General features: G+C 38.0%; 1 protein-coding gene across 2 annotated transcripts in view; it reads right to left on the bottom strand.

Annotated features, from left to right (window-relative positions):
* The window catches only part of RFTN1 (raftlin, lipid raft linker 1), a 97,407-nt gene that overhangs the window by 22,582 nt on the left and 59,304 nt on the right, over window positions 1–15,521 (bottom strand). For both annotated transcript variants that reach the window (XM_049797956.1, XM_049797957.1), the window contains exons 5-6: window positions 10,514–10,937; window positions 6,273–6,476 (exon numbers count right to left, since the gene is read on the bottom strand). In XM_049797956.1, coding sequence (XP_049653913.1) covers window positions 6,273–6,476; window positions 10,514–10,937 — 628 coding nt within the window. The remainder of the gene's footprint in view (window positions 1–6,272; window positions 6,477–10,513; window positions 10,938–15,521) is intronic.

Below are 15,521 nucleotides of genomic sequence, written 5' to 3'. Positions count from 1 at the left end.
AGAGACAACTGCTGCATACTGGTGTCTGTTCAACAAAGTGATGCTGGTGAAAAACTCTGTAAGAGAAACTGGTTGATGATGCTTATTAAGATTTTCCCTCTTAACCATAACCAACCTCCTCTCTACATGTCGTGCCACAACATTTAAACTTCCATGCCATGAATGCATGTCTGCCAATTCTCACACCTTGGCCATATATCTTCCCTTTTACAGGTCATTTACTACTCTTCCAGCAAAAAGGGAGAGGTAAAGGAAAGAATAACTGGATCATTAATTCCTTCATATGTGAAGCATTTGGGATGCTGAGAATAATTGTAGGAAAGGAGAAAGCAGCAAAAAGAGAGTTAATGGGTCATATTTTGGAGAAAAGGCACACATAACCCATGCTATGGTGTAAGGATCAGCAGGAATTTCAGGGAAACTCTTACACACATGTGGAAGGGCAAGGAGATGGACAGATGCTCTGAGTCTACCTGCAATACCTTTAGCACACAGATGCTCTAGCTCTAAGAGCAACTTAATTCTCCAGTCACATGTTTTACAGCTGGCCCACTAGGTGAGATTCACATAATCTAACATTAGATATTTATGATATAGAGGTCTACAGCTGAGTTAGTCATCCAAGGCTCTCTTTACAATTGATGGAGAGAAATAACCATTATTTCATTCAGGACCCAGTTTCATAGAATCATAGAATAATTCAGGTGGATGGGGACCTGAGGAGGTCTCCAGTCCAATCTCCTGCTCAAAGCAGGTTCAATACAAGTCCAGACAAGATTGCTCAGGGCTTTTATCTAGTTGCATCTTGAAAGTCTCCAAGGATGGAGGCTGCACAACTTCCTGGGCAGCCTCCTCCACAGCGTAACTGTTTTCATGACGAAAAAGTTTTTCTTTATATCCAGCCAGGACCTCTCTTGTTCTAGTTTACGTACATTTTTTCTTATCCTCCTACCATACACCTCAGTCAAAAGCCTGGCATTGCCAGGCACTGTTAGGTCCCCCAAAGCTGTCCCTTCTCCAGGCTGAACCAACCCAGCTCCTTCAGCCTTTCCTCACAGGGTAAGTGCTCCAGCCACTAACAATCTTGTTGGCCCTCTGCTAAACTAGCTGCAGTTTGTCAACCTCTTCCTTGCCCCCTTTGGGGGAGGGCCCAAAACTGGACACAGTATGTGGTCTAGATGCAATCTAATGAGCACCAGTTAGAGGAAGATAATCACTGTCTTTCATCTACTGGCTATATTCTTGTCATTACAACCTGGTATGCTGTTGCCTTCTCTACTGCCAGGGCATACTGCTGGTTTATCTTCAGCTTGCTGCCTACTAATATCTCCCAGGACCTTTTCAACAGAGCTGCTACCCAGCCAGGCAGTCCTCTGCCTGGATTAGTGAAAAGGCCTCTCCATTCCCAGAGGTGGGGATTTGTCCTCATGGAATTTCAAAAAGCTCCTGCTGGTATCTTCTTCCAGCCTGCCCAGGTCCCTCTGGACAGCAGCCCAGTTCTGAAGCCCATCAACTGCACCCCTGAGTATGGTATCAACTGCAAATTTGACAAAACTAAGCCCTGTTGCCTCCTCTGCATCATTGATAAAGTTGTTAAACACAACAGGTCCCAGGATAGATCTCTGTGGTGCTCCACTTGTTACTCCAGGTAAAGTGTGACCTATTAACCATGACCCTCTGAGCCTAGCCATGCAACCAGTTTTTTACCTGTCTAGTTGTCATCCAATCTATCCATCTAACTTGGATACAAAAATACTGTGGGAGCCTCTGTCAAACTAAAATGACATCTACTGCTTTCTCTTCATCCACAGTCATTTCATCACAGAAGACAATCAGTTTTGTGAAGTATGATTTACTCTTGTTAAATCCATGCTGACTGTTCCCAATCACTTTTTTCTCCTTCATGTGTCCAGAAATGTGTTCCAAGAAGACTAACTCAATGATTTACCTGGGAATGAAGTGATGCTGGCCACCCTGTATGTCCCTGGATTGTCCTTTTGGCCTTTTTTTAAAGATGCGTGCAACCTTTGCCTTTCTCATGTGTTGGAAACCTCCCCTGACCTTTCAAAGATGACTAAGAATGGCTTTGTTATGACATTAACCAGCTCTCTCAGCACCCTTAGATGTATACCATTTGGTCTCAGGAACTGAAGCAATCCCTGTCTTGATCTTCATCCACTGCTGCTAGTCCTGCACCTCATTGAACCTTGCCTCTAAGCTCAGAGGCCTGGAAGCCTGTGTCAGTGAAGACTAAGGCAAAGGAGGCACTGAATATCTCAGTCTTACCTAGTTCTGCTGTCACTAAATCATCCATGCCAGTCTATCTGAATCTTTCACATATCTGATGTAGGATGAGGTGGATCACAACACAAATCCTACTGACCATATTGGTCTAGGCCTAGATCTCCATTGATCATAATGGCACTTTTGAGTGACGCCTCACACGCAGATACCTGCAGGGCAGATGCCTACATTTATTCAGCTGAAACTTACCTAACTTGTCTACAAAGATCCGCCATCTAAAGCTTTAGATGGTGAGTTGGTCTTTCCAGTTTCCACTGTTTCTCATCCAAGGTATTTCCTGATTCTGATGCAGTTGTACTGTCTTTTGGTAATCTCTTGTTTAATAAGATTTAGCTCCTGGAACTTAGCCTACATTAAAAAGGTCTTTAATAATTCCAAATGTTAGTTCATTTGCAATAGGGCAGTAAGGAATGCCAATAAAACAAACCATTTTGACTTTGCTGTTTGAGGTATCATTTCCCAATCTCTACTCTTGAACCGACGTAACTTCACTCTTTCTTAAAGAAAAGGTTCTGAGCGTAAAGGTTACAATCACTATCCTTTCTCTGAAAATGTTCCATTACCAGTGCATTTTTTATTAAGGTATCCTACTGTGCACAAAAAGCTATTTTCACAGGGTTGTATAAATATTTGATGTAGCTCAGTTGACAAAAAGCTATTTTGATGTTCTTGCTTCTGATTTACAAGAAGTATATCGGAAAAGATTTCTTACTTTATCATGACAGCTTTCCTAGTGGGCAACAATCTTCCCCTCATTGTCTTTGAACTACAAATGCCCCTTATCTAGGAAACTAACCTTTAGGCTGCTGTTGCTCTCAAAGAGGAAAACTAGCCATCTGTGGCTTTATGTGGCATGTGACTTGAATTTTGGCCTTTGCTTCATATTTATATTCCTCCCTCCTCCTGACTCTTTTCACCTTCAGTACACACAGAGAAAATAATTCCATATGGATGATAAAAATCCCAGCCAATGCAGTGGATAAGGTGACTGTAATTGGCCAAATCTGGTTCATCTTTGTCTGAGGCAGTGCGAATATAACACAGACAATCAATCTGACCCTCTAAAAACCTGCCTACTTTCCTCTTCCAAGCAACTCACATTTTGTTTCATTTGCCTTGTCTTTAAGTATTGCCCATGTTTTCTGGTTGGTTGGCTGGCTTTTTCTAAGTTTGAAAGGCTGGAAATCCACAGACAGAATGGTGAAACAAATAGAAGAATGCCAGGCATTTAAAGACCTGCAGTTCAAAACAGCTAAAGACAGCAGGCTTGTGATTACTCTGTTAAGGCATCAAAATATAATCTTAGCTTTGACTCTTCCTCCCTTCTCACTCTCACCTTCTCACACTGCTGATTGGAGACTTGTTGTTATAGGAAAGGAGGAGACCCCACCTATTACATCCTTCCCATTTGCAATGGTATTAATCTGTAGCTTGCTGCTACAGGCTCCACTTCTCACTAGAAGAGGGCAAGGGTGAAGTCCTATGATCACTTTAGATCACTAGGCAGGATCACTTTACACCTGGGACTACAGGCACAATTAGCAATGACATGAGTTGGATGAAAAACACCAGCAAGTAACCGAACTCCAAATTCACGTAACTGTTGTTTGTCAACATGAGAACATTTAAGGACCAAGCAAGCTGCTGCTTCTAACTTACTAGCAAAATCTGAATACATTTAATATATGGTGTAACGCTGCGTGGTGTACATATGGTAATTTGCAATTGTGTTATATTTCTGTTTATAATTATCCGGTACAAAAAAAGCAAAAAGAAACAATTGTTATCAGTGAACTCTAAAACTCTTTTAAAGACTAATTATTAAACTGTTGGCAGAAGGAAGGAACAGATTTATGACTACTGACAATCTGGAAATATTCACTTCATTGGGCATTCTAAGGACAAGGGGGAAAAGAAGATGATAATGACCCTGCTTTTAAGACTAATAAGCAAAGTAATGAATTCGTACTTTAAGCAAAAGAGAAAAACAGCCCCCAGAACAAAGAAATGTGAAATAACCAATTAAAGAAAGTATGCTAATATTACCTTAATTTGGAAGAGGATTAATCAGTGAATAAGGAGACCAGCTATGAAGAGCTGGACAGGCTGCCATAAAAGGCTAGAAAAAAGTAAAGAGCTGAGAAGCCCTCCACCCCCTCTTTTCTCCCTCCTCCCTCCCCTGGGTTGTTTCATACTGGCTGGCATATGAGTGAAAAAGCTGTTCCATTTCTCTGCAGCATAGGAAAATTTTAGGATCTAAATCATAAACACTTAACTGCAACTGAGAGCAACTTACAGATGTTCTTAGCAAATGTTCTTCTAATAGCATGGGCATGTTCATAGTGTTTTAATGTAACTGTTCTAATTAATATACTTCTAGAAACCTTAACTCTGTGCTTTTGACTTCTAAACCTGTTCTTCCTGTAACTGTAAAATGTTAATAAAAATGTTTATTAACTGTTCATCTTCAATCTCTAACTTAATCCTGAATCTGTCCACTTTTACATAATTTGTTGTCCTCTTTGCATTGAAACTTTAATGTCATAATTCAAATATCTATGTCTGCAGGCAGTTATCCAGTACTCCTCACTCTGGTATTCAAGTACATGAACTTCCCCCAGGCCTCTGTTATGTAAATGAACTTTAGAAGTTTAAATAACAGAAAAAATGCTGGTTTTAAAGCATTTTATAGTGCACTGATAAGCAGTTTTTATTAAAGAAAACACTGAGCCTGATAGAGCCAATTAGGTTTGCCTCTATGAATTCCAATTTATACACATAAAGTAAATGACCATTTGTTTTTAAGCAAGTTAACTAGCAATTACAAGGCTTTCCAGGAAGTTGTGAGAAAGCATTCCATCAACTGAACTTTAGACCTTCCTTTTTTGCTACTTTCTTGCAAAATGAAAAATTAGGATTGCCTGTTAATTTCCTGATTGACTTTTACCAGAACCAACTCATATTACTGTGTTTTATCATGGGTCCTGGAACTCCGAACAGCAGCAAAATGGGAAGAAGATGCTCTGGAAGCAGTTCCCCTATAATTTTGAGGCACAAACCCACTAATCCCAGTAGCAGTGCCCAATCTATGGGTTACCGCATTCCTTTTGAAGAATGCAAAACAAACCAAAATTAGGTGAAAGATCCAGCCATAAGCACTTTAACCATAAAGTGTACTAGTCACATAATTTTCCAGTAAAATTAATCTGGCTGTAACTTCAACATTTTTATGTTCAAGTACTTCCCTTGGATTGTACTCATAATCCCTTGGTTATGTCTCTCAGACCCCTACTATGCACCAAAGCCTTTAATTGTGCAGCAGGCTTGTCTTCAAAGCCATGGTGGCCACGGCTGGCTACAGTTATTATCAGTGCCACATTTTCACAACGTGCAGAAATCTGGGTTTTATTCTTCTCAATTTAAGACCAATGTTTATCCATCATTTGTATTAATACACTAGCTAGGATAAATCAAACATAGAAGACCATTTTGTACAACATTGTGTCATCAAGGTGGAAAGGGTCTCTGCAAGAACTGGGAGTAACTGACTACATGTTGGCCAGATGAAACTGGAGGGTCCTTCCACTGATCTGCAATCAGACCCAGATGCGGTTTGTGTCTGGACAGCTAAGAAGAAAGCCACTCTTCCATTTATGTCATCTGCTTTACAATCTTAATAGTTTAATTCATTTTACTTGGTACTGTTTATTAACTCTGTATATTTCTGCAATTTCAGGATCATCTCTAGTATGTTTATAAAATACAATACATAATCTGTTTTCCTTATTCAGATGCCAAAATATTTCCTGTGCTTTCATTCCATTTCACTGAAATAGGCTGATCTAAACCAAATCTGCCCCAAGCGTATATTAAAGCACCTCCCAAATGTCTTCTCTTCAAAGATAATGACCTCTATTAGAGGAGAAAGGAAAATAATCACAGCATAATGCTTTCTGTAATTTCCATACCATTTACCATTCCAAGGCCGAAGATGGCATTTACCAATGAGCCTCCTTTCCTGAAGTGATCTGTCATGTGCTCCAGCCAATTTGCTTCTAAGCTGCTGACAGTCTGCCCATTCCTGGAGATCCTCATAGGGATAGTCACTGTATAATACCGACTGCATCTTTGTGGGGTTTTTGGCTTGTTGAAGAGAGCGAAGATCTCTGCTTCTACCAAAAAGTAAAAAAAATGGAGTAATGCAACAACCATTTCATGACATTTCAGCTAAAACAATGTATAAACCACTGTCTGCCCTTGCCTGATTTCATTGTGCAATTGCAAAATATACTTTGGGATGTGGTTACCTCTAATACACTTCTGCAGTGTCCAACGCAGTAGGGTCCCAAAACCCAATACAATATTTTGATTGCTGTTATGGTATTTGTTACTAATTGTGGATTCACTGTTAATAATAAAACATTTAAAGACAGTAATACCTGAGTACTAATGGACAACCCCCTTACTGGAGTTAACAGTGTAAACTACGATAGGAAAACATGCTCCACAAACTGCTTTAAGTACTGTAGCAGTCAAAAAATCACTAAAAATTAATGCACAGAGTACCTTTATTCTTCTACTGAATGAATTGTTAAAAGAACTGTGACACTGAGGACAGTGCAAATATAAAACCTGACTGCAAATTTAGGAGAAACTGCATTCCATAGATCATGGCCGTTAAACTAAAGTATTAAATAACTTGGTTTTGATAACACAATGGCATAGAACCAGCCAAGTAGTAGTCTCATCTGAAGAAAATGCAATGAAGCATTACTGTAGAGACTATGCTAGCTGGTTAGTTGATTTACTCTGGGTCTGAGCCAAGGTGAGACATTAACACAACAGTACATGAGTTTTAAAAGTGGAATTGTGAAGGGTCTTACAAATTAGAACATTTTCTAGACTCTGCTCCATATCTCCTCTACTATATCATAGGAGCAGTTAATGTAGGCTTACCATCACAAGAAAGTAATTGTTGACAGCAAAGCTGAGCTTTCACAGCCCTAAAATTGGAAGCAAGTTTAAGTGCAGACAGACCTTCCAAATTCTCAGAAGGGTACAACCATCAATAGAATTACCAATAAAAAATGTTTGGACATTAATACTTTACTTCTTAATGGACATGGAAATCAATGGTAAAATTTCTATTGACCTCCAAATGCCAAAAATTCTCCCCAAATAAATTAATGTAAGAGGTAAAGACATTATATGAAATTCATTCTTTCAATAAGCTCCTCTTGATTCCAAGTTATTATATTCCAATCTCAAGTATTAAAGTAAAGAAGGAGATGTCAAGAGAAATGTTAAAGTTGCTCTCTAACAAACGTCACTGAGCAAGAAGCAGTGTGTAAATTGAAAAAAATATTGGAAGGGAGATGCTCAGAGACAGGCTGGCAGCACTTGGAAAGCAGGAAGCTCATGATACAACCAAACACGAAAAAGAGACCTAAAGATCTCAAGACATGAACCATGATTCAAATAGAGTAGAAAGGAATAAACTGTTAACCTGAATCCTCTTGTTGTTTACCACTTGTTTAGAAAGAAGTATCATAATCCTAACTCAGAAGAGCATACACAGAAAACTTCTATGATCGTTTTGATTCTGACCCCCAAAATAGACTCATGTTGGAAACTGAGATCTTTTTGGTGTATATGATAACATTATATTAATTAACAATAGCAAATCATGGAACTGGAAAACCATAGGGAGATGATAATTTGGATTTGACACTGGTCTGTTGACAACATGCATTTAAAGTGTGTGGGAGTCTTTCAGTGGTTGACTTGGTTTGTCACCATTACTGAATGTATAGTACACCATTCCTAACCACTGTTCAAGTCACTGTTGACAACAGTTTTCATGAGCAATCCTGACCACTCAAGCATGGATAAAGATACCTTCAGTTTGGTTCTAGGTAACACAGCACTTTTGGATGTACCATTGGAATACCTGTGCCTTGTTCACAGGCAAATAATTTTCAACACTGCTTTGAAGAGCCCTTTAATAAAAGGGAAGGGGAATGAGCACTACAAAATATTCACAAAAAAATTGAAGCAGCATAAAAATAACACTTGAATAGTATAAAACCTAAAATAAAGAACAAAATTAAGATTCCACAAACAGTAAGAACATATTTTTTTCCTGAAGTTTTATATAAGAAGGAGTTCAAGAGTGGTACCTTCCTATGGAATAAGTAGGCTAACTGAAAAAAAAACAAACCACTTGATGCTTTCTGCCTTCATGTTCCAAGGAAGGATGGAGAACTGGTGCCAAAGACTGAAATACATTTTCCGTAGGAGGAAAAAGGAGTGCTATAATAACAGAAATTCATACAAGAGTAATAAAGAAATCAGCAATGTTGTACAGACAATAGATTTGGGAAAAATCCTACTATAGGTGAACAGTCACATAAAACTGCCTTCTCAGACCTTCAGTCTTGGAAAGTATTTGCATAACTCACCAATTAAAAAAAATGTAAGAAATAAAAAAAGCCAAAAAGCATTCAGAGAACGAAAGATAAATAAGGAAACTAAAGGCTTTTTAAAAATAAAACCCCTTATCTGGCAAATCAGCAGCTGTAATGAAATCCTGGGGTGTTACAGATGGAAGTTGGGAAGATTGGAGGTGATCAGCTTCACATTACACAGAAATACCAAGAACATGGTTACTTGTAGCAAAAGATTTCCACTGTTCAGTATGGAGAAGAATAGCATGAAAAAGATGGTAAAACTTGCTAGGTTAACTCTCTTAAAGACAGTGTATATGAAAAGAGAAAGAACTGGTCTGATTAGACTTGGAGATAACTAATCTAGAACTGCAAAACTGAGAGGTTTTATAACGCGTAAGATTCTAGTGTAAACCAGAACAAATTATTCAAATAATAGGTATGTTTTGACCAAATCTGGCTGCCTCTTTGCCCAACAAAAACTGAAGAAAGTATGGTGAAAGGTTGCTAGAGTGTGATCCAAATCTGATGGCAAAAAGCTAATTACACCAAAATGCAACGGAAACCAAGACAATAGTCCAAAGCGGGTACAATGCAAAGTCATTTTCAGTCCTACATACAAAATCCCCAAAGGGGTAGGATTGTTTGACTGAATCTATGTAAGACAAAGAGTAAGAATAAATTAAAGTCAAGGACAGTACCAGGTGAAAGGAATGGAGATGGAATTTCCTTACATAGATTTGTAGCTTGTAAGGAAAGTAAGCAAAGTGGTAAGAAAAATGAGTGTAAACACTGTTTTCTAGGATTTAAGCAAATATAGGAAAGAAAAAAATTTTGAGGTTTAAACTGGAAATGGGGCAAGAATATTTTTTTCTGATGATTTTTCCTTTTCTAAATTACTCTGGTCTACATCGTATTTTAAATCACAATTCCTACTACTGAAGTAACCTCTGAGCAACAAACAGCTTAAGGAGGGTATTTTGAGACCTCATCTGAGACTTGTGTTTTATGATGGCATAAAATGACATTTAAAAGTGGAAAGCACACCTGAGGAGAATTATGTCAAAGAAATGAAAGAAAGAAAATTGGCATATGAAGAATAATCTTACAAAAATATGAGAATTGGAAGGCAAATTATTAGGAGCATCATTACCAACAGGACCTGAGCCATTAACAAAATAACTGCTGCTTTCCAATAATTATAATTCTGACTGTACCATTGACCCCAGCCTGACTATAGGATACTAGGAGACTTCAGAGTCCAGATCACATATATTCTTGCTGTTCCTGATGTGGTTTAATTTCAGCTATCTGTTCACCTGCTACAAAGGGGCTAACTGTGATAAGGCTTTGCGACTTATTCCTTCTATTGCTGCAAAACCTTGTCAGGCAGATTAGCAGGGCTTTTTATTCAAATGGACAAAATGGATACAAAGATCAAGAGCTCTCAGGGTATCACAACAAATACAGAAAAGAACCAATTCAGCTGAACTGACAAAAATAAGTCTTTACACTCAGGCATACAAATGGGCCATAATAAAATTGCACCCGCTTATATCATCTCTTCATTTGACATCTGACTTAGTCATTGTGAACTGTGTAACCATGTTGAAATCAGGTTAAGTGGCTCATTTGGTGCACCTTTTCTTCCCTATTACAGTGGTAAGGTCCTCCCTGCATCCCCACCCCTCAAAGAAGCTGGGAACATAATTGAGGCAATTTCAACTTGGCTTTTATGTATGAGAGGTCACTACAATACTTACTGCCAGTAAGTGGTTTTAAGCATTGTGCTGGTGTTTCATTCTCTGCAAGTCCATTTGGTTTGTCTGCTGCTTCTCTTACACTTGGGTTCGCATGTTGAAACTGTTCTTCATTTCCCTTCACAGACTTGAGGTTCAGCTCTTCAGTAGCCTGTCCTTCACCTCTCCAGCCCTCCCTGGATGTGGCACATTGGTCAGCACTTTCTTCACTCGGTGCTGGAGTATTACATCCATTAATGCCATCTATTTTTTCGCCATCCAGTGAAGCATGATCCTCAGGGTAATTTGAAACATTTTTATTATCTCTTGATTGCACAGAGTTGTTACTGGCGGGTGTCAGGGAGGCGTTGACAAGACAGTTCTTTTGGGAATGGTACTGAGGTATAATTCCAACAAATTTCAAGCCTTGACTTGCAGCATCTTGAATCTACAAGTCGAAGAAGATTAGATTTTTAACTGTCAAGCTGTCTTAGCTAAATAGAAATGCAGAAAATAACACCCTTCAAGGCAGCTAGCGTGTCGTTTTGCTACTTTTGTCCACTACCACGAGAAATTGTCATGTTACATTTACATAAAAAGTTACATTCTAGAGAAGCAGGATGGAAAGTTCCCTAAATTGTCTGAAATAATGTGAAAGTGCAGAAAAAAAGAAAAAAGGGGAAAAAAGAGAGAGAGAAAATGCTTACATATTTCTTCACAGGGGATAAAGTATCTGTTTGAAAAGTTCATTTATGCTAAATTACCAGAAGTGGTATTACTCACAAAAACTTATAGTATCAACCTTATGAATCCAGGGACTTAGTATTACATCTTCTGCTGTATTACATGTGTGATTATGATACTTATGCAAGGAAAAGGTTATTAATTCTCCGTTATATGCATCATTATAACAACAGTTGTTGTTTGTCTTATTTTGGATTGAGACACAAATGGCAAACTTTCACATAATAAAAAAAAACATTTTAATACATCACTTTTGGGAAGGTACAGAACTTGGAATAGAAGAAGGCATTGTGAGATGAGCTAAGAAGAAGAAAAATGGAAACTAAGGGGCACTATTATTAATCCTTTACACTTTAGGTAAAGGAGGAAAATGAAGGAATCAAATCACAAAAGATCGTAAGAAAAAAACATTGGGCTAGTATTAATGACAATTAAATAAAGCCAGAATTAACTAAGGAAGGTTTGAGACGAATCAGAAAGAGAAATCTCTTTTAGGCAGACTCAGCACTACAGATGCACCATCCATTCGAGTCACCAGCCTAACACCCCTCAAACCCAGGAGAAGCTGCAGTGAGAGCCAGACTTCTATGAAAACATACGAGTGTCTGCTGATTCATTTATCAAAATCACCCACTGAAAGAACGTATACTTTTCATATAATATAAACTCTAAACACACATAAATATTTCAAAATGAAATTCCTTGAGAATGGAGAAATAATTTCACTTTCTCTGCATACCATGTAATTCCAGAGAGTTAAAGTGTCTTAGTAATTCTCCAAGGCTCAATTTAGTATAAACTTACATGAAACAGTTCAGGCTTTTTTCTTTTTTTTTCTCAATTTAAGAGGAAGCTCACTTCTGCATCTTTCCTACCCAGAACTTATTTTTCTTTAAATGAATCATCTACTTCCTGGTAACGTGTTACTGTTCTGAACACACAAACCTACAGATGATACCTGATCAACAACAAGAACTTCCTCTTTCAAACCACTATTATATTTTCCATGTTAAATTAACTCTTGATTTTGTGATCACAGGAACTTAAACAGAGGTCTCCAGGAAACAAAGCAATGGTCTTCACAGGTGTTTAGCCTGGCAAACATGGGATGCTGACTTAACTAAAGTTCATTGCTAAAGAGGACAACAACCTCCAAATAAAAATACTACTAGCAGTATCCTGATCAAATGAGTATCTCTCTACAAAGAAAGTTAGCATGTAATTAGCTTGCTCAAAAAGGTTTAAGTGAATGTCAATGACAGATGCATTCATAATATGCTTAATGGTCCTGACCCCATTTTACCTTTACAAATATTTTTTTATACAGTCAACAATAGAGTTACAAATTCAGTTCATCTCTTATCACTAATCTACAGACACACCACTGTATTTGTTTAGTAGGTTGCAGGGCAGCTAATTATAGAAATTTAACTAGTATGCAACTGTTAAAGAGTTTGAGGATAGTACATACATGGTCCTGGCTTGTCAACCTATACCAGACTCTCCCACACTGTGATTTGGATGAGGACAGCTTTCACAGCTAATGTAGCTATGTTTTACAGTATTGGCTTACTCAGAAAAAATGTGTCTGTCCTAAGGAATACCTGATCCTGAGGTTTTTGTTCTGAGGCTCTTGTTCTCAGAATGGAAAGAGGAGGAACTAAGGACTGAATGATAGTCTAAGCCATGTTAGCCTAACAGTTTAGCAGAAAGACTGGAAAAAGAGACTGTATCTTCAAGGCCCTTTCCCAACAAGTTAATAGGTAGTATACAGCATAAAAAAAAATCTTATTTAAACCTGTATTTCAAATTTTCCCAATTACATCTCATTATTTTCAATAAAGCCAATTTAGCAGGAAATGTTACATTAACAGTGCAATGTAAGCTGCAGAACGGCAAAGTGATTTATCAGCATATGCAAACAAGTCTTTCCTTCCAACTTTTCACAAAACCATGAAGAAGCTAGCTCTCATCATAAATAAAGTATGAACATCTTCAAACTACAAAACAAAGGCAATTTGATTTTTCAGCATCCTGTTGAGAGCTTAAACAGTAGAAAATTTTAGTTGCCTTCACATCCAGAATGAATTATGCCATCCAATATACATTCACATTCCTGTTTGATGTATTTGAAATATTGAATATTTGAATTATAATTAGAAAACCCCACACTTAAACAAGCCCAAACCTTGGTACCTGGACAGGTTGTGCCCAGGAGCTACACAGGACAGAAGGACTGTTTCTACCAGCCACCTGTGGTTTTTGGACCATTCGAGGCATCCTGCGCTGGTACACATAGACAGATGTGTCTGTTCCAGCCTTTTGGAAAAATATCTTAGCAGATGCAGTATTGGGAATCAGTAAGAGGGCAACGCCTGGGAGAAAGCAGGGGTAAAGCTGAACTGAATAGGAAGAACATGATGCTACTCTGACAGGGTCACCCAGAACATATTCCAGATCAGATAAATACTACAATTACTTGTCTTTATGTGTCGGTTTAGATTACTAATAAAGAGTACTAACAAAGGTCCTTTTCATACTACATTGTATGACTAAATGAGAGGAAAGAGCATAAAAAGCAGAACAACTGTATGTCCACCACTTACCACATCAGAAAAAAAGCTAGATTAAAAATGCCCTTACATTAGGTGATCCATAATAATTTCAGTTGTTTTACTGACCTTTTTGTATTTTAAATACGCTACATACTTCCTCTTTACATCTTAGAAAATTTTTAAAAGGGAAATTCCAACAAAATTTAAAATAAAAAAAAAATTCTTTGGTTCTTTTCCCAGCTAGGAACAGAAACATTTTTATTGCCTCATAAAGTGCTGCTTGGGTGATATTAACCACAAATACAAGAACAGGTCTCCATCACAGAAGGTGTTATTGTTCAACAACAGAAGCAGAACTTAACTCATTTCTTTCAATCTGGATAACCCCCCAAGTGGGTACATCCAAGCGCATTTATAACTGGCTTGCAACAAATTGGATTTACACCAGTTTAAAAACAGAACCTGCTTAAAGAAGGGCTGAAATTTCATGTGTACAGAGGGCCAAGGCAGTTAAAGAATTTAATGTCATTCCTATAATTTGCCCGATTAGAAACCTGGCAGTTTCCCTTAGGGGAAAAAATGACAGATTCAGCCTTTGCTATCTGTGAAATAAATATCAAGTCTCCCACTAACTCTAGCAGAAATAGGAACAAGCACCATGTCCAGCCCCAATGTCACTACCTTAATTGAATTTTAGCTGGGGCACTTCATATTCTTATCATTTGTGAATTTCTTTCAGAACCAACCAACCGCTATTTTTGCAACTGCATTTGGAAAAAAGGAACCAGCAGCAGCACAAAGCAGTGTCACTAAACGTTGTTGATGTAGCAAATTTATGTCCCATCTTTTTAAATACTTCTGGCTCTCTTGAAGGCTCCCTACCTAATTAGGAAATGGCTGACAGTCTAATTTAAAGATCTGTAAAACCACACCTGGCAACAGTATGGCTGAACAATGAAATCCTCTTTTCTGGAAACTCCTTGTTTTTAAACTATAGGCCCCACAGCCATGAAAGAAATGCAGAGATTCCAGGTCGAAAGCTCATTTTGAACAGCCACATACAGGTTTTCTTTTCAAATCTATTTAGAATAAAGACACTTGGCAAGTTCATTGTACAGTCCACATATTGTTTGTGATTCTGCACTTCTTGTTGCATTATCAGCTCTGTAATAATCTCCTATTCATAGCAAGCATGATGGTACTACTTATAAATACAGAAGCTCAGGGATATAGATCCCATGCTGAACAGAATCATATATTTTTGTCAGCTTCAGTAATTGCTTACAGGGAAATTCCGTGCATTTCTCCCATGGGATGGCACACAGCAAATCAAACACTTCCCACAAGCTGAGGATAGTATTCCACCCACATCAATAAACGCAGGAAATAATGCACAGCAATTTAATAAAGAGGATCTCTCTCTTCGATAAGGATTTTCAAACAAATGATTTAATAAGACAAGTGTTAGTAATTTGTCTTAACTCTTATACACCAGGAGCTGGACATTTTTGGGATGCATCTACAGGAAAAGCAGTTTTACTAATGTCATCAGGGCACTCCAGTTTATAGGGGTCCTAAATGGTCTCAAGGCTTACACTTCCTGATGATCTAGAAAAAACCACCTTCAAAACCTAGGCATTAGGACTGAACATTTCATTAACAGGTTTGCTATATGGCTCATGATATAACAATGTACTGAAAGAATGTCATAGCAACACAGTAAAGGGGACTGT

Source organism: Accipiter gentilis, chromosome 4 (assembly GCF_929443795.1).
Source record: "Accipiter gentilis chromosome 4, bAccGen1.1, whole genome shotgun sequence".
In the NCBI taxonomy this organism is placed as follows: domain Eukaryota; kingdom Metazoa; phylum Chordata; class Aves; order Accipitriformes; family Accipitridae; genus Astur; species Astur gentilis.
Note: the sequence above shows the minus strand (reverse complement) of the source record. Positions and strands in the feature narration are given on the sequence as shown.